The sequence below is a fragment of the Tenrec ecaudatus genome, chromosome 2 (assembly GCF_050624435.1).
Source record: "Tenrec ecaudatus isolate mTenEca1 chromosome 2, mTenEca1.hap1, whole genome shotgun sequence".
Taxonomy (NCBI): domain Eukaryota; kingdom Metazoa; phylum Chordata; class Mammalia; order Afrosoricida; family Tenrecidae; genus Tenrec; species Tenrec ecaudatus.
The window spans coordinates 168,462,136-168,481,139 of NC_134531.1; the positions used below are offsets into that span (position 1 = coordinate 168,462,136).

The following is a 19,004-nucleotide window of genomic DNA, read 5'->3' on the forward strand; positions in this document are numbered from 1 at the left end:
ATAAAACACAGAGAAAACGTAATCCAAATGAAAGCAGGAAATAAAAACTAGAACCAACTGTAAATGAGTCCAAAGGGACAACAAAGGAAAAGGTGTTACTTTTCAGCCTCACTACGCTTGTATTAATCTACTTGCCAATGTATTCTGCATGGCAGCAAAGCTGTACACCTCCCTGATCAGTGGTTAGAGGGCTTCTCCAGCGGCTGAAACCACGGGGACTCTGCAAATGGATGTCGTGTTTTCACTGTCATCCATAGCCTGCAAACCAGGACCTCAGAATTTATATTCTTTTTTTAGAGTTCAGTTTGGTTTATTGAACATGTTACAAAAGAGGGTTTAGTCAAAAAGACCAAGGCCCATGTCATCATCAGATTCTTCAGACTCTTCTTTCTTGGCTTCCACTTTCTTCTCAGCTGGGGCAGCAGCGGTGGCGGGTGCAGGTCCTCCGGCTGGTGCGGCACCTGCAGCTGAGGCAGAGCCGCCAGCCCCTACATTACAGATGAGACTGCCGATGTTGACATTGGCCAGAGATTTGGAGACCAGGCCGAGTCAGAAGGGCTCCACGTTGACGCCGGCAGCCTTAATGAGGGTGTTGATCTTGTCCTCCATGACGGTCACCTCGTCACGTGCAGGATGAGAGCCGAGTAGATGCAGGCGAGCTTGGAGAGGGAGGCAATGGTGCAGGAGTCCTGGGCTGGCAGCTGCCTGGTGTGGTGCTAGTCGCCGGATGAAGTGAGGGGCTCACCCCAACATGGCTTTAGCTTCCTCGGAAGGACCAAGCACTCTAGCGGCATCTGAGGAAAGAGCAGAATTTATATTCTAAACCATTCCCTTCTCTTGTCTTGGATTTTATTATTTACAATTCTTGGATCACATAAGGAGTGTGTGCTTAAGAAGGGGGAGATTTTTTAAAATTATTTTATTGAGGTTCATACAATTCATAACAATCTATACATACATCAATTGTGCAAAACACACCTATACATTCGTTGCACTCATCATTCCCAAAATTCGCCTTCCACCTGGGTTCCTGGAATCAGCTCCTCATTTTCCTTTTATCTCTCCCCCTCCCTCCTGCTCCCCCCTCCCTCATGGACCCTTAATAATTTATAAATTATTATTTTATCTTATCATACCCTGCCCGGTGTCTCCCTCCACCCACTTTTCCATTGCCCATCCCCCAGAGAGGAGGTTATATGTAGATCCCTGTGATCAGTTCCCCCTTTCTACCCCACTTCCCTCCCGGTATCACCACTCTCACCTTTGGTCCTGAGGAGTTCATCTGTTCTAGATTCCCTGTGTTTCCAGATACCATCTGTACCGCTGTGCATCCTCTGGTCTAACCGGGTTTGCAAGGTAGAATTGGGATCATGATAGTTGGGAGGAAGGGTTTAAGAACTAGAGGAAGATTGTGAGTTTCATTATTGCTACACTGAACCCTGAATGACTCATCTCCTCCCCACTAGCCCTCTGCAAGGATGTCCACTTGTCTACAGGTGGGCATTGGGTCCCCATAATGTGCTCCCTTCATTCATGATGATATTTTTCCCCCGCCTTTGGTGCTGGAAACCTGGTCCCCTCGCCCTTCATGATCACACTTGTTGGTGTGCTGCTTCCGTGTGGGCTTTGTTGCTTCTGGGCTAGATGGCCACTTGTTTACTTTCAATCCTTTAAGTCCCCAGATGCTATATCTCTCAATAGCTGGGCACCATCAGCCTTCTTCACTACACTTAATTATACACACATTCGTCTTCAGTGTTTATGTGGGGAAGGTGATCACATATTGATAGCTTTTGTTCTTTGGTGTCTGCTACCTGATCTCTTCAACACCTCGTGTTCACATAGGCTTGTGTGCTTCTGGTCTGTGGGGTTTGTTGCTTCCAAGCTAGATGGCCGCTTGTTTGCCTTCAAGCCTTTAAGACCCCAGATGCTATATCTTTTGATAGGCGGGCACCATCCGCTTTCTTCACCACGTTGGCTTATGCACACGTCTGTCTTCAGCGATCATGTCGGGAAGGTGGGTATCATGGAATGACCGTTTAGCTAAGCAAGGTGCTCTTGTATTGAGGGAATGCACACGAGGAGGCCCAATGTCCACCTGCTACCCTCCTACTAAACCTATAAATATATACACATAGGTCTATTTCCCTCATAATCAAATATATTTACATATGTACATGTCTGTATTTAGGCTTCTATGTATGCCCTTTGCCTCCTACTCCTTTCCTCTATTTCCTTACGCTTTCCTCCTGTCCCACTACCATGTTCAGCCTTCATTCTGGTTTCAGTAATTCCTCTCAGTTACCTTGCCCTTGGTCACTCCCTACCAGTCCTCCCATTCCCTCCCTGGCACTGATTTTGAACCACTCCTTTTTTCCTTGTCCCTGGGTTGGCCTAAGAAGGGGAAGATTTTAACTAACTTCTGTAGTTTGAAACTGATCAAATACATAGTCAAGATGAATTGATAATTACTTGTGATTGGAATGGAAAGTGGAAAACAGAAGAAAGATCAATAGATTGAAAAATAAGACTTTTATGATAGAAATAATTCAGATGTAAATTATAGAAGTTTGCTGGACCAATGATTAATTCATTGCAAATACTTTTTCATCAACGCAAGTGGTGGCCATACATGTGGACTTCCCCAGACTGAATACACTAGAAACTAAGCACCATGTTAGAAAGTCCTTGGTCTTTAAAAGGTGAAGTATAGGGAACAATTGAGAGAGCAAAGGGTACACATTGTTTCGGTTTTGATTTGGTGCACTTTTATATATGTCAGTTTTTAATTAAAACATTTAGGGGAAACGAATCACATAAAGACAACTGATAAAATAACGTATCCCTGGATAAACTAGAAATTGGTGACAGTGATTGCCTTTGCAATGTGGGTTAAGTAATAGACTTACTTTTTGCCATATATCCTTTCACACTCTGATTATTTTTCTTGAAAATGAGAGAGAAAAATGGAATTAGGTAATGAGTGTGAAAGAGCTTTTAAATGATAAAACATCATGCAAATATTGGGTGCTCTAACTATTATCTACAATCAACAATGACTCAGACATAAGGTATTTTCTTTTATATTTTAAAACGTTTTATTAGGGGCTCATACAACTCTTATCACAATCCAGACATACATTATTTGTGTAAAGCACATCTGTACATTCAGTGCCCTCATCATTTTCAAAACATTTGCTCTCCACTCAAGCCCCTTGGCATCAGGTGCTCTTTTTTTGGTATTTTCTTTTTAATGGTAAAGTTGACGTAATTAATTTATTGCACTCGGTGGTTGGAGTTCCAAATCCTCCCAGAGGTACCGAGGAGGAATGACTTGACTGTCTACTTTTGGAAAACCAGCTATTGAAAACCTTATGGAGCTGCCATGAATTCACATGCCAGCAACTGGTACTGGCATATGAGGGGGCTTTAAAGATTCATAGAAAATGAAATAAAAAGGTGTTTGTATCAAAAGCCTAACCATTGCCTTCAAATTGATTCTCACTCATGGCAATGATTCGCACCCAGCAGAACTGCTCCATGTGGTTGTTCTTAGGAGCTATTGACTGGACGCTGTTTTAAGGAGGCTCTTACGGACAGAGTAGAACAGCTAGCGTGACATTCAAAGGAGTCCTAGTGGCACTGTGGACTAAGCACTGGGCTGCCAAACAAATGAAAGTTCAATGGGTCAAACCAACCAACTGCTCTCGGAAAGAATGATGAGGGGCTCTCTGCTACCCTAAAGATTTACAGTCTGGAAATCCCATATAGGGACAACAGAACTTACAATAAGTTAAATGGCCATTGATTTTTTTTTTAAATAGTGTTTCCAAGGTTGTAATCTTTATAGTAACTGACTCCCACATCATTCTCCCATAGATCTCTCTGTCAGCAGCCAAGTGATTAACTGTGTCAGCATAGCTCCTTGGTGGAAGAGGAAAAATCTGCCTTTTAAAAATTGTGCTTCACAATATTTAATGGTACTTAAATGTACTTAAGACTTCTGATGGTGTGGTTGGCTCCACTTTGGTCTGTTAACCACCACCAGGTTGCTGGTTTGAATTCACCGCTGAGTCATGGGAGAAAGACTCTCCCATACAGATCAACAGGCTTGGAAGCTTTGTGGAGTTCTGCTCAGTTCTACAGGGTCAGTGAGTCAGATTTGACTTGATGGCAGTGAGTTTTTAATTAGATAAAAATACTTGGACTAAATGGGGGAAAAAAACAATTATAGGTGTGATTCCAATTTTATGAAACAAAACTGTATAAACATAGCAGGGGACGTCAAAATGATCATGGAAAAATTCCATTATCTTTCGTTCTATTTTCCACACACACAAAAATTGGAAGGAACCTAATACAATGCTTTGCCAGAGATAGTGTTAAAACGTGTTGCTGTTCACATGCCGGCGTGGAGTAGGGAACCAGTGGAGAGGTCTGAGGGGCCAGCACCAATCCCAACTACTAAGTGGACACCTGCCCCTCCCCCAAGAAGAATTTATTTCAAAGGATGGCACTGAGTCTGCAGCTCCAGGAGCAGATGATGGGGGAGGAGGAGAGAGTGGAGCACACCTGCCCCACCAGTCCTTGAGGATGATGTTCCTGATCAGAGCAGCCAGTCCACAGAGAGGACCACATGGCCAGCCCCACTATGAGACATGACGTCCCTTGCTGACCCATGCCTTACAGGGGACAACACCGAAGACACAGTGTGGGAATTGTGCCTGATCTGATCCCGCCACACCAAGACAAAACACTAAGGGGGTGCAACAGAACAGCAAGGAAACAGAGCAGCGAGGTCCCCAGGGAATGCTGAAGGTGGACTTTGGGGCCAGGGTGTGGTGCCCCAACAGACTGGACTGGAAAATGCTCCTAAAGGCCAATAAGCAGTCCTTGAACGAACTATAAGTTTTTCTTTCTTGGTTTTTTTTTTTGTCATTGGTTTGTTGTTGTTTTGTTGTATATCATTGCTTGGTTTGGCTCTGTCTTGATTTTGTGCACGTTATAATCTCTGCAGGTCTGTCTAAATAAGATAGGCTGAACAATCTGGAGGAGAAAACAACGGGACTGACAGTTTGGGGGGAAATGGGAGAGGGAGAGGTTGGGGAAAGTTAGGGGTGTTAACAAACCCAGGGACAAGGGAACAACAAGTGATCCAAATCAGTGGTGAGGAGGGCGGAGGAGGCCTGGTAGGGCATGATGAAGGGTAATGTAACCAAGAAGAATTACTGAAACCCAAATGAAGACTGAGCATGAGAGTAGGACAAGAGGAAAGTCAACGGAAATAGAGGAAAGAGTTAGGAGGCAAAGAGTATTTATAGAGGTTTAAATAAAGGCATGTACATATGCAAATATATTTACATATGAGGATGGGGAAATAGATCTATGTGCATATATTTATAGGTTTAGTATTAAGGTGGCAGAAGCACCTTGGGCCTCTACTCAAGCACTCCCTCGATGCATGAATACTTTCTTCTATTAAATTGGCATTCTATGATGCTCACCTTCCCGTCACAGCCACTGAAGACAAAGCGAGTGAATAAGCAAATGTGGTGAAGAAAGCTAATGGTGCCCAGCTATCAAAAGATATAGCATCTGGGGTCTTAAAGTCTTAAAGGTAAACAAGTGGCCATCTAGCTCAGAAGCAACAAAGCCCACATGGAAGAAGCACAACAGCCTGTGCAATCACAAGGTGTCGAAGGGATCAGGTATCAGGCATCGCCAGAACAAAAAAATATCAGTGAATGAGGGGGGTAGTGAGGAGTGTAGGCTCAAAGCCCATTTGTAGGTCACTGGACACCTTCTTACAGAAGGGTCTCGGAGAGGAGATAAACCAGTCATGGTGGGATGTAGCAATGATGAAACATGCAAATTTCCTCTAGTTCCTAAATGATTCCTCCTCCCCCACTACCATGATCCTAATTCTACCTTACAAATCTGGCTAGACCAGAGGATGTACACTAGTACAGATTGGAACTGGAAACACAGGGAATCCAAGATGGATCGTCCCTTCAGGATCAGTGGTATGAGTGGTGATACTGGGAGGGTCCAGGGAAGGTGGGTTGGAAAGGGGCAACTGATTATAAGGATCTACATATGAACTCCTCCCTGGGGAGGGCGGACAACAGAAAAGTGGGTGAAGGGACAAGGCAAGATATGATAAAATAATAATGTATAAATTTTCATGGGTTCATGATGGAGGGGGAAGCGGGAAGGGAGGGGAAATTGAGCTGATGCCAGGGGCTTGGGTGGAGAGCAAATGTTTTGAGGATGAGGGCAATGAATGTACAAATGTGCTTTACACAATTGATGTATGGATTGCGATAAGAGTTGTATGAGTCCCTAATAAAATGTAAAAAAAGAAAAGAGGAGAGAAAAAAAGAAAATGATTAGGGCAAAGAATGTACAGATGTGCTTTATACAATTGATGTATGTACATGTATGGACTGTGATAAGAGTTGTATGAGCCCCTAATAAATTGTTTTTTTAAAAAAAGTAAATAATAGCAATAAACCAATAAAAACTTTCACAGAATCCCCCCCCCCAAAAAAAGAGTTGTATGAGCCCCTAATAAAACGATTAAAAAACAAAAAGTGTTGCTTTTCTTATATATATGTATTTTTGGTATCGTCCACCAACAGAAACTAAGAGTTACAAGGTTTGCTTCCAACTCAGGGTTTCTGGGACTGTAAATCTTTACCAGGGCAATGGCCTCATCTTTCTCCCACAGGGTCGCTAGGTCGCAGGAACTGACTCTCGAGGACCGTGAGTTGGGTTTCTACGTTTGGGCTGCCGACCCCGCAGTCAGTAATCCCACAGCGCCACCACGGCTGCTTAGGACACACGTGAAGTCGTCCTACTCTGTAGGAAAAAAACTACAGAAACCCACCAGTAAGGAATTTCTTAAAGCTTCTAAAGAGTTTGCTGTTGCACACTGGGAAGAGAAAGGGGGAAGAATGTTAATGAGGAGAAAAGCAATTGGAAACTCCGTTTGCTTCCGCGGATTAAAAAAAACAAGCGAGGTCGACCTCCACTCGGCCTAGAGCGGAAGCCAGGAGAAAAAGACTTCCGGGTCAGAGCCTTTCCATTCTTTTCTCTTCCGGAGCGAGGAATGTGGGTGGCCCGGCGCATTAAGTTTCCTGATTGCGTGCCTGTCACTTCGGGTTTCCTGAGACGGTGCCTGCGCGTAGGGGCGGCCATGGCAAAGAGCAAGTTTGAATACGTGCGGGAGTTCGAGGCCGACGACACCTGCCTGCCCCACTGCTGGGTGGTAGTGCGACTGGACGGCAGGAACTTCCACCGGTGAGCAGGTCCGACGCGGCCTCGCGGCCCGCCGGCGGCGCCGGAAGTCGGCCACCGTTACTGGGGTAACGCGGCAGCCAGGGAGCGCGCGGCGCGGGCGCGCGCCTAGAGGAGTTCAAGGAGGCGGGTTGTGGCGCTATTGAGCGGGTCGATGATAGCGCAGCTCGCCTGTCATTTGAGTGCTGACTTTGGACAGCGCGTTTCAGTAGAGAGCGCTTCAAAACGTTCGTGGACAAAGTCCATTCTCATTCCAAATGTCCAAGAACGTTTTGAAACCCACAGAAATAAGCTTACGTCACTATTAGTACGGACCATCTGAAATGGACTGAGGGGGCGGGACAGGAGGGAAGGAGGGAGGAAGTGTAGCAGAAATATGGGAATTTAGGGTTTTCTTAAAAAGTACTCTTAATTTTAACTTCTCATGAGAACTTACTAGGAATCAGGCAGTTAACATTTGTTATCTTCCCCAATGAGTTCAATATCCTTTATTTCGCAGAAAGGGAATCAAGCCTTAGAAGCATGGTGGTTATGGGCTAGGCAGTTGCTTGCCAAGGTCAGCACTTGGAAACCACCAGCTGGCTTGAAACCCACCGCGGCAATTTCACACTCCATGCGGTGGCTGCGAGGAGGAATCGATTCCGTGGCATTGAATGAGGTTGCACTGCGCCCCGCCCCGCTCCCCTCCCCTCCACCCATGCCATGTTTCTTCCTGCCTTTCCTCTGTGAAGGTTTGCTGATAAGCACAACTTTGCAAAACCTAATGATAGCCGGGCCCTCCACCTCATGACGCGATGCGCCCAGACCGTGATGGAGGAACTGGAGGACATTGTGATCGCTTACGGACAGAGCGATGAGTACAGCTTTGTGTTCAAGCGGAAGAGTAATTGGTTTAAAAGAAGAGCCAGGTAATTCTCTCCATGGCCTACCCCCTTTCTGTCTGCCCTGTGTGCTGGCTTTACACACTGCTATCTGCAGTATTTGCAAATGCAAACGAAGGTGTTGGAAAAATATAATTGAAAGATAATGGCGTTTTCCCACAAACTTGTTTTTGGTATGTTTCATGTTGAAGTACTTCCTCTGATAGTGAATGGTAAAACTAGAAAAAGACCCCAAGAGTGTAATACTAATGATTCATAGGTTGACGTTAGCCAGCGATAGCCCTACCTGTATCGCTATGCTGTTTAAACTCTTTTTAATGCATTTCTTTGGAGCTGTATTAGGTTTACAGAAAAATAGGACATTATCCATCTATCCCTCCTTTGTACACATCATTCCATCTGTCAACATCTTGCATTCCTGTGGTTCATTTATTTCAAAGAACACATTTTGTTACATTATTATAAAGTCAGTAGTTTATATTTCAGTATGCTCTTTGTGTTGTACAGCCCCACAGATTTTGGCAAATGTTTAATGTCATGTGTCCACTATCACTGTATCAGAGTAGTTTTCTCCCTAAAAATGCCCGGGACTCCACCTGCTCGTGCCTCTCACCCTCCTGCCTTACCCTTGCAGCCGCTGAGCTTTTCATGATCTCTAGTTTTTCTTTTTCCAGAATGCCATAAAATTTGAATCGTAGGCTTCTTTTTCACTTAGCAGTAACCATTAAAGACTTCCCCATGTCTTTGTGTTGCTTGATGACGCATTTCATTTTAATTTTGAATAATAATTCCATGGTATAGATGTAGCCACGACCCCTTGTGGTAAAGAGTGGTTTCGCTGTTGGCTGCTACCCGATAGGTAGTAGAGCTTTTTGTTTTTCAATGTATCACAATTTGTTTATCCGTTCACCTATTAAAGATTATCTTGATTTATACTTTTAATTGAGTATCAGCACAAAATCTGCAAACCTGATGTTTCATTTGGCAGTATTTGGAAGTTCACAGGAAACAATGTACATAATAAATTGCTATACTTTTAAAGCCATGAGTCTTCCAAGGCTAAAAAAACATCTTGAATCATAAATTCTTATCATTACCGACAGTGAAACATTTGGTACTGATAAAGTACCTACCGGACTAGAAGTAGAGGTAGGCAGCATTTTCAGTGTATGACTGAAATACTGTCATGTTTCTTCTTGGCCAACTGTATTTTATCTCTTGGCTTGCCAGACCGCATGTGTAATCTCTGTGCTGCATGCACAGACCTTCTCCTGCTTTTGAATTAATCTCATGTGTTTTGTCTCTCCTTGCTCTGCCCAAATGTGCCTTATATTTCCAAGCAAGTTCATGACGCATGTGGCCTCGCAGTTCGCCTCGAGCTATGTGTTTTATTGGCGGAATTACTTTGAAGATCAGCCTCTTCTATATCCCCCAGGCTTTGATGGAAGAGTTGTGGTGTATCCTACCAACCAGACCATAAAGGATTACCTCAGCTGGAGGCAAGCAGACTGTAAGTAGCATCCAATAAACAGGTAAGCTGCCAGCTCCATGCACTGGAGTTGGTGACTGACAGAGGTTTGACTCACAAGTATGTTTTATCTTGAGAGTAGTATTTATTTTTAGTTTAAAATATTTTAGTAACTGAGAGATTTTATATTAAAAATACCTATTTTTAGCACCATTTTTAGGGCATCTGTTCTGCTTTCACCGTTATTGTTGCAAAGCGACTGTACGGTATGTGTGCGCACGCTCACACTGTGTGCCGGTTGCTGCCATTGCCTCTTGCTCTGCTGAGTCACGTTTCTGGTCTTGCTGGCCTCTGTGGGTAGTTGAGCTGTAATGCCTGTGTTGAGTGACTGCAATGAAAGGTGGATGAGACTTAGGCTTGGTGTATTTTGATTTTACCCGAAAAAGTGGAAAAGGGAGTGGAATGATATAAATGAAATTGCACATGTGAACAGATTTCTCTAAAGCATATCTGGTTTGACTGCATGAAGCAGTTGCTAGGAAATATGGTGGTTTTTTAAACCCCTTCCTCTCATTTTCCCTGCAAATGACCTTTGGTGAGTCACTAAATATCTCTAAGAACTCTCTTCCTTCTTTCTTTTTAATCATTTTAGTGGGGGCTCATACAACTCTTACCACAATCCATCCATCCATCCATCCATCCATCCATCCATTGTGTCCAGCACATTGAGTTCCCTCTTCTTGTAGAAGAGTAAGTACTGAGGAGAGATGCTGGATGAATAAACCGTTTTGTTCTCCCCGCAGGTCACATCAATAATCTTTACAACACAGTGTTCTGGGCGCTGGTACAACAGTCTGGACTCACCCCAGTACAAGCCCAAGAGAGGTTACAGGTATCAAGAGCTTCCTACCGAGTGCTTAGCTGTGGACGGTTATCTCTGGGCTCCCCCGCAGGAACCCTGCATGAGTTGCCTCCCTCTGAGCTCACTGCCTCAGCTGGAAAGTGGAATGAAAGACAGAGGCCTCGGCTGGAGCTTCATCTTAGCTGCCCCATTTTAGTGTCAGTCTCTACCAGGCCAGGAAATTTATTGCTGTTAACTACTGGACAGTAACTGGTTTTTGGATTTACGGTCCATGTATATAGTTAAGACTTCAGGTCTCTGGAGTTAAATAACCACACTTAAATTGTGCTTCCATTTATTTTTTTTCTCTGCTTCAGCTTCTTACAGTTAAAATGTGGGAAATAATATTCTGACCTAATAGGTTTATAGTGAAAAATACATAGCATGATGCATGTAAATGTATGAAGGACATTGTAAACATTTGGTACAAAGGGCTTCAAAAAGTTCACAGGAAAAATGGAACTAAAGGTAATAGAAAGTTTCTCTCTACTTTTTGAATGCCCCTAGTACAGCCTGGCTTTCATTCTTAGCAGTGCTAACCTGGAGGGTCACTGTGACTGCAGTGCGGTAAGGTTGCAGCAGCTCCTGATGCAACACGCGGTTCACTAACGATTTCAGTACATGGCTGCTTATTAACAGTTAATAATGAAGATTTATTTCTCAGGAGAATTAGGATATAGACAGATAGATCTAGGCTTTGACATAATTGAGCATAGGTCTTTTTTTCTTATTAAAAGAATAAGAAACGCTTTAGATAATTTGTGTCATTTATTTCTAAATTGGAGGTACTTGTGAGGATCAAGTACGAAAATATATACAAAGTACCTGGGACATACAGGTTCTTAGTTATTATCAGTCAGTCCTCCCACCTTATCACAGGCTTGAACTGTGGAGTCAGTTATTGATCTGAGGAGCATTGAAGCAGCTAAATAAGACTTGAATTGCTCTGAAAATAGAAATGTCTTATTGCGCCTATGAGATCTGACTAGACTCTTTCCACTTTTTTATTTGCTTCTGGAAACTTTGAGGGTGGAATGCTTAGGACGGCCGAGGTGCTAAAGTGGACATACAATGCTTTCATCCCTGTTTTATTTCCTCAGGGAACTCTTGCAGCAGACAAGAATGAGATTTTGTTTTCTGAATTCAACATCAACTACAATAATGAGCCCCCGATGTATAGGAAAGGGACTGTGCTGATGTGGCAGAAGGTAAGATGGTTATATTTAAAGAGAAATGGAGGTCAAGAAGAGAGCTCAGGAAAATGATAGCGGGACAAGAGGAAAGGTAAAGGGAATAGAGGAAAGAGCTAGGAGACAAAGGGCACTTACAGAAGTCTGAATATAGGCATGCACATAGGGAAATATATTTATAACAATAGGGAAATAGATCTATGTATATATATTTATAGGTTTAGTATTAAGGTAGCAGACAGACATTGGGCCTCTACTCAAGTACTCTTTCAATGCAAGAATACTTTCTTGTAATAACCTGGAATTCTGTGAAGTTCACCTTCGCAACATGATCCCTGAAGACAAATGGGTGCATAAGCAAATGTGGTGAAGAAAGCTGATAGTGCCCAGCTATCAAAAGATACAGTGTATGGGGTCTTAAAGGCTTGAAGATAAACAAGCAGCCATCTAGCTGAGAAGCAACAAAGTCCACATGGAAGAAGCTCACCAGCCTGTGTGATCATGAGGTATCAGGTATCAAAGACTCTGAAAAATCATCATTGTGAATGAGGGGGTGTGTGGAGTGGAGACGCAAAGCCCATCTGTAGAAAATTGGACATCCCCTTACAGAAGGATCACAAGAAAGAAACAAGCCAGTGAGGGTGCAGTACAGCACCAGTGAGACATACAACTTTCCTCTAGTTCTGTAATGCTTCACCCCCACCCACTGTCATGACCTCAGCTCTATCTTACAAATCAAGCTAGACCAGAGCATGTACACGGGGTACAGATAAAAGCTGGAAACATGGGGAATCCAGGACAGATAAACCCCTCAGGGAAGTAGTGATACCAGCAGGGGAAGGAGAAGGTAAGGGGAGAAAGGGGAACCAATCACAGTGATCTACATATAACCCCCTCCCAGGAGGACAAACAGAAAAGTGGGTGAACGGAGACAGCGATCAGTGTAAGACATGAAAAATAATAATTTATAAATTATAAAAGGTTCATGAGGGAGAGTAGGTGGGTGAGGGAGGGGAGAAATGAGCTAATACCAAGGGCTCAAGTAGAAAATATTTTTTAAAGGATGGCAAGTGTACAAATGTACTTGCCACAATGTATGGATTGTGACAAGAGTTGTACAAGCCCCAAATAAAATGATTAAAAGAGAGAGTGAGAGCATTCGCACTTATTTTTCTGTGTCCTAGCACTCCTCAAATCTAATAGAATTTGTCTAAAGGAGCACAGTGCACAACTGGGGACTTCAGCTTAATGTTCTAGCAGTCTGTTCATGTACGTAGTTCCTCTCTGTAATAGCTCTTGGGCATTATAATTTCCATGTGCAATAGTTTTTATTTTTTCTAAAATGAATGTTTTGTAGCACTGTGGGGTACCTTGTAAGTTATTCATTCCACAGGTTCTTTCAACTCTTTGATTAGTCTCTTGGGAATTCATTTGTTCTCTGGCCTGCAGTTGAATACTTCATAATGCAGATTGGAGAGAGGAAGTATCTTTAACTCTGTTATTGCTAGTGAGAAACATAGCCAACCACTGTTCCTAAAATCTTTCAGAATGTAATAACAGAACCTGATCAAAGTATTTTAAAACTTAAAAAAATGCATGTTAGGATGTGTATGAGATGTCTAGTAGACACGATTCTTGTACTGTTGGAATATATGACTTTATAATTAATTTTTTTAATGTAAATCAAGCCTGTGACATTAAAAAGTGAGCTCTCTGTGATGGTGGGGCAGAAAGAAGGCAAAAGGAAACAGGAAAGATCTAGGAAGGAAAGCTATGGATAGAGGTATAACCAAAGGTGTGCACTTACATAAATATATTGTTTTGAAAATGATGGCAAAAAATGTGCTTGACATAATGGATGGATGCATGGATTGTGCTAACAGTTGCTTGAGCCTCAATACAATGATTTAAATATCTATACATTTAGAAATATAGAAGTATTGGCCTATGTACATACGTTTATATAGCAATACATTGAGGACATGGATGGACTTTGGGCCTCTTCTCAAGCCCTCCCTCAACACAAGAACATTTTGTTCTAACAACCTGGCCATTCTGTGATGCTCACCCTCCTGGCACAATTGCTGAAGACAAAATGGGTGCATAAGCAAATGTGGCGAAGAAAGCAGATGGTGCCTGGCTATCAAAAGATGTAGTGTCTGGGGTCTTAAAGGCTTGAAGATAAACAAGTGGCCATTTAGCAGAGAAGCCACAAGCCCACGTAAAGAAGCAACTAGCCTTTTCGATCATGAGGTGTTGACAGAATCAGGTAACAGGCACCAAAAGACCTAAAACAAACAAACAGAAACATTGACAATGAGGAGGATTGGAGCAGTAACCCAAAACCCATCTGTAGACAGTAGGACATCCCCTCACAGAAGGGTCACAAGGAAGGGATGAGTCAACCAGCACACAGTATAGAACCAAGGAAACACACAATATTCTTAGGGTTCTTTGAGGCAGTCCTGCCTTTCACTGCAGGCTAGGCCGGAGCATGTACACGGGTGCAGTTAAGAGCTCAGAACACACAGAATTCAGGTCAGATAAACCCCTCAGGAACCAAAATAGGAGTAGCCATACAAGAAGGGGGGACTGATCATAATGATTGAGGCATAACACACACCCCAGGGGGGAGGAACAACAGAAACATGGGTGAAGGGAGACAATGCTTTGTATAAGATATGGAAACAATAGTTTTTCATTTATCAAGGGGTCATGAGGATTGGAGAGGCAGGGCAAAACATAGGAGCTGATACCAAGGGCTAAAATAGATAGTAAACGTTTAGGAAATGATGATGGCAACATAAGAACAAATATGCTTGACACAATTGATGTATGGAATGTTATAAGAGCCCCCAATAAAATGATTTTTTTTTAAGTGAGCTCTCTCCACACGTTTATCTGTAGGTGGATGAAGTCATGACAAAAGAAGTTAAGCTGCCAGCCGAAATGGAAGGGAAAAAGATGGCCGTGACCCGGACCAGGACCAAGCCGGTCCCTCTTTACTGTGATATCATCGGGGATGCTTTCTGGAAGGAGCATCCAGAGATCCTTGGGGAAGACAGCTGAGCCCCTGTTTTTCCAACCTGGTGCGCCTAACCCTGCCAGGCCCCCAAGTAACTCTGCCTCAGGCGGCCTGAGCAGCCCTGCCGCCAAGGAGAGAGTGCTGGAAGACATGCTTTGCTCTGGGAGGGGCGAGAACAGGGAAGAAAGGGTTGGATGCGGGTGGTGTGTCTACTTGTGTTCTAAGGAGAACACCATTTGTGCAGTGTTGGAACAGGGTTCCTTCAGTAGAAATACATTTTTTTTAAATCGTGATTCTATTTTTATAAAGCATGAACTATTTTATGCCTTGCAGAATGAATCATTTTTAGGTTGTGGCATAAGTCTTAAAAACCTGTCAGCTCTTTCCATCTATGATATAAGAATGCAAAACGTTACTCTGGCCCACTTGCTCTTAAGTTTGGAATTGAGTGACCTTGAAAGTCTCCCACACTTGTATTTATTTGCTTTTGGCTTTAGCAAACCTAGAGGTGAACTCGGCCAGTATTAGACAGATGCCCATGAATTCAGGAATCTCAGAAGTACCCCTACACAGCCACTCCATCTGCCCGTGAACAGTGCTCTGGACGCTCTTTGTACACAGCCCAGTGACTTGGCTTTGGGGAGTGTGTTGTTATCCCACGAGGATGAGCAGCAGCAAGAATCCTGCCAGGCACGTTCCCAAGACTGTGCCTTTCTAAGAAGAGAAGCATGTTTATAAGAGGGAATGCCCCTCTGACCACAGGCCATGATATGGTACCTGCCTGTAGCACCACTTGATTTCCTGGTCCTGAAACCCAGAGCAGGGGTGGTAGGATGTGTAGGGAGATAAGTAGGTTAGCATTGCTAACCCAGTGCCCACTCACCATGAAACTGGCAAAGCTCCTGGAAGCACGCAGCTTCCAGCTCTGCCCCTGCAAATGCTGGACACAGCCTACAGGTGGAACCAGTGCACTGGGGCCTCCCAAGTTCCGTGGTGCCGAGACCTGCTGCCCACCCACCCATCACAGTCCTGGGGAGCAGAGGGTCCCTCTTGAAGAATGCCTCCAAGGTGTAGATGGACAGAGGGTGTGCAGGGGCTCGGGGAGCAGCCGACAAGACCCACAGCCCCCTTCCTTGCGTGGAATGTGTGAGCACTGAGGAGTGACCCAAGTCTGGGGTCTGCAGTTGTAGCTGTCAGGCCACGGTCCTAGAGAGCAGCTGCCGTCCTCAGGGCCATGTCTCCCAGAGAATGGTCATCTGTGAGGGGCAGCCCCAGTGCTCTGCCTGACCACCCTGTGAGGGCACCGGCACCCCATTCTGCTGGACCTTGTTGGTGGTGTGTGGAGGGACTGGCAAACAGCTGGGGACCAGGGGCCTGACTTGCATCTTCATTTTATGTACCTGGCCTGCTGGCACCCTGTGGATAGTAGATGACTGATGTGCTCAAACGGCCTGCTTGGAGTTGAGGGTGCACATCAAGTTCATCAGCAAATACTAGCATGTCAAAATGGGCAGGAGTTGGAGGAGCAGGTGCCCAGATGAAATGAGATGGACCCTGACATGTGGAGTTGGGTGATGGGGTCCTACAAATTCATCCCACACTTCTCCCTGCCTCTGCATACCTTTGGAGCCCTGGTGGCGGAGTGACTTCACTTTGCTGAGAGGAGCAGCTTGAACCGAGGGTGAAAGCTGAGGCAGAGTTACAGAAGCCCCTGGCAGGTGTACCCCACCATGCAGGGACAATGTGGTTGGAATTGACTCCATGGCAGTGAGTGTTGTTGGATGGGTTTATGTACCTTTAAAATGTTCCAAATAAAATGATTTTATTTTTTTAAAAAACAAAACCTGTTACTATCACGGCAACCTGAAGAGGTGCCGCTGCAAGCCCAGGGCTCTACAAACTTCCGGTTCATTCTGTCGGGGCATCTGTCTTAGGACCTCTTCTCACAAGAGCTCCTGAAACATGAGCACTGGTGACCATTGCTCCGCGTGGACCTCTGCTGAGGTGCCGGAGTCCAGAAGAGGATGTGCAGAGCCTCTGTGTCAGGAATAAAAGCTGCTGACGCCTGTGATTTCAGCTTGACCTTCTCAAGGTAAAAAAAAAAAAAAGGGAGTGCAGGAGGGTGGATAAACAAGGGAGAAACTGGCCCTGTCTTTACCCTCTACTCCATTTGTTCACCTTTCAAATCTGCTTCAAAGATTGGGCATCCCTGTGGGAATGTGGGCTTTCTAAGATTGTCGAGCTTCCTCTGTGTAATTAGAAAATACCATTGAATTCGAGAGCCGAGGTCTCCACCCACAACCCTTTGGCAGCTGGTGTCTAGGGTCGCCTTGGCTCCTGCTATCAGGCCGGTGGAGGTGGCTGGAGAGCACCAGAGAGACCAGGCAGGAACTGCCTGCTCCCCTGCTGTTGACCCCTGAAGGGAGGAGGCAGTGGTTGGAATAGGTGGTGAGAGAACTCTCATTTCCTCTTGTCCTCATTTCAGAGGAAGAAAATCATTTGGTACTATTAAGGATTAATTAAGAGACAGCCCGCATCCCAGTGCCTGGTCTCATGCTACAAAATGTACAGCCAAAAAGAAAGTCCTTTAGGAAGGGTGACGCCTGGCCTCATCCCTCACTAGCTGACACCCATCTGTCAATGCCAGTCTCCCTCCCTGTGCCCCAATTCTCGGGAACTGCTAAACTCAGAGGGGGGGGGGCAGTGGTGGTGGTGGTGGTGGTGGTGTGTGTGTGTAATAAAGGTTTCAATTTCCTGACTGATGAGTCTTTCTGTGTGTGTGATTAGTTTCTTGTGTTCATCAGGACACAGTCCATTTATCGATGGAGCAGGTTCACACACTTGTGAATGCAGAAATTCCCTTGACATGCTTGTTCATGATGTTCATTGTAGACTCCAACTCTGCACACTTGGGGTGGTCCTTAACCCCAGGGCCATGGTATGCCCACTAAAGGAGGCCACTCCCTCAGGGTGTACAGTGATAGGCCAAGCAAGGCACTGAGCTAGGGTGGCTAGTAGGCAAGTTTAATGCAGTAGTAATCTAGCATATTAAAGCAGGTCCAGGTAAAGAAATTGCCATGACAGTTCAAACTTCAAACAAAAGTATTCAAAGAAAGTATGTGAGGGCAAATACTCAATGTTGCCATAAGATGTGAGAATGGACATTCATTGATTTGCTGGCAATTCTGCAGGTTTTAGTGTTTTTGTTGAGGCAGAAGGTTTTGAACTATGAAGGACCTTCCTGGGCCTAGTCGACCTGCCAGAGTGTGACCTTTAACTTAGAAATGCTGTGACTTAGAAGCCAGTGCTAGATGGTTTCTGCTCCAGTGTGTGTGTCGTCAACACCGAGCAGGCTCTGACTCGGGGACCCCATGTCAATCATGTAGAACTGCCCCATCGTATTTTCAAAGGTAGAATGACCCTGTAAGGGAGTAGAACTGTCCTGTGGGGTTTCTGAGGCTGAATCTTTACAAAGTAGTCTTCCACCTCCTTTTCCTGCAGAGTGGCTGGTGGGTTCAAACTGCCGACTTTCTCGCTAGCAGCCAACCACAACTCATGCACCACCATCCCACCACGGCCACTGAGTCAGTCTGACATATCTGTCTACCTTATAGGACAGAGTAGAACTGCTCCTTGGGTTCTGAGACTAAAGGTTTATCGGAGCAGGCGGCCTCAGCGTGAGGCTGTTGTTGGTTCTGAACTGCTGAACTTGGGGTTGGCAGACCAACAGTGTGGCCCATTAAGTCACCAGGGCTCCTGTTGTGGCCTCTAACCCCTCACAATCGGAAGGGAAACTAAATTACAAGACGAACCAGGATAGCATTAATAGTTGACAGCAGTGGGGGCAATTATGAAAGGGATTTCAGTGGCCCATGGGAGACTCGCAAACATCTTGGCGCTGCTGGACAAGTTACTATCTAGGCCTTCCGTGTACAGTAGCCTGCCATTTTACTACACAACCGGGAAACTGCCGAACTGAGTAAGCTATAAAGTTAACATGCAGTGTAAGCAAGTCCTGTGAACCCTTCCTTCCTGCCCTCCAAGACTTGGATCCTCACATGCTCTAGTTTCTTAGCAACGCTTTAGGAAATGAGTGATAGTGAATCTTTAGGAGTAAGGCCTCTCTGGTCTTGGTGCAAACTTCATTTTCCACTGGAGATGAAAAATGGAGGATTGGGGCCCATTCACCCATCATAGCTTCCTAGTACACGTAATCAGTGTTAGCTGACTCTCACAGAAC

At 44.7% G+C, this 19,004-nt stretch overlaps 1 protein-coding gene and 1 pseudogene across 3 annotated transcripts; one reads left to right on the forward strand and one right to left on the reverse strand.

Annotated features, from left to right (window-relative positions):
- Positions 1-294: 294 nt before the first annotated feature.
- On the reverse strand, positions 295-5,841 carry LOC142440183 (large ribosomal subunit protein P1 pseudogene; annotated as a pseudogene).
- Positions 5,842-7,080: 1,239 nt separating this feature from the next.
- Positions 7,081-15,087, forward strand: THG1L (tRNA-histidine guanylyltransferase 1 like). Of its 3 annotated transcripts, none has more exons than XM_075541895.1 (6): positions 7,081-7,302; positions 8,031-8,207; positions 9,521-9,690; positions 10,452-10,540; positions 11,650-11,757; positions 14,647-15,087. In XM_075541895.1, exons 1-6 carry the CDS (start codon positions 7,112-7,114, stop codon positions 14,806-14,808), a joined length of 897 nt encoding a protein of 298 aa, XP_075398010.1. In that variant the 5' UTR covers positions 7,081-7,111; the 3' UTR covers positions 14,809-15,087. The 3 variants fall into 3 exon arrangements, with proteins under 3 accessions (XP_075398010.1, XP_075398012.1, XP_075398011.1); XM_075541897.1 differs by having other exon boundaries at positions 7,165-7,302; positions 9,616-9,690; XM_075541896.1 differs by lacking the exon at positions 7,081-7,302 and adding an exon at positions 7,388-7,606.
- Positions 15,088-19,004: the final 3,917 nt, after the last annotated feature.

Bases quoted from the DNA above. Each gene is read 5' to 3' on its own strand.
- THG1L (XM_075541895.1), top strand. From the start codon at position 7,112: ATGTGGGTGGCCCGGCGCATTAAGTTTCCTGATTGCGTGCCTGTCACT. The intron at 10,541-11,649 runs GTATCAAGAGCT...TTATTTCCTCAG, and splicing joins AAGCCCAAGAGAGGTTACAG to GGAACTCTTGCAGCAGACAA. The intron at 11,758-14,646 runs GTAAGATGGTTA...GTTTATCTGTAG, and splicing joins CTGTGCTGATGTGGCAGAAG to GTGGATGAAGTCATGACAAA.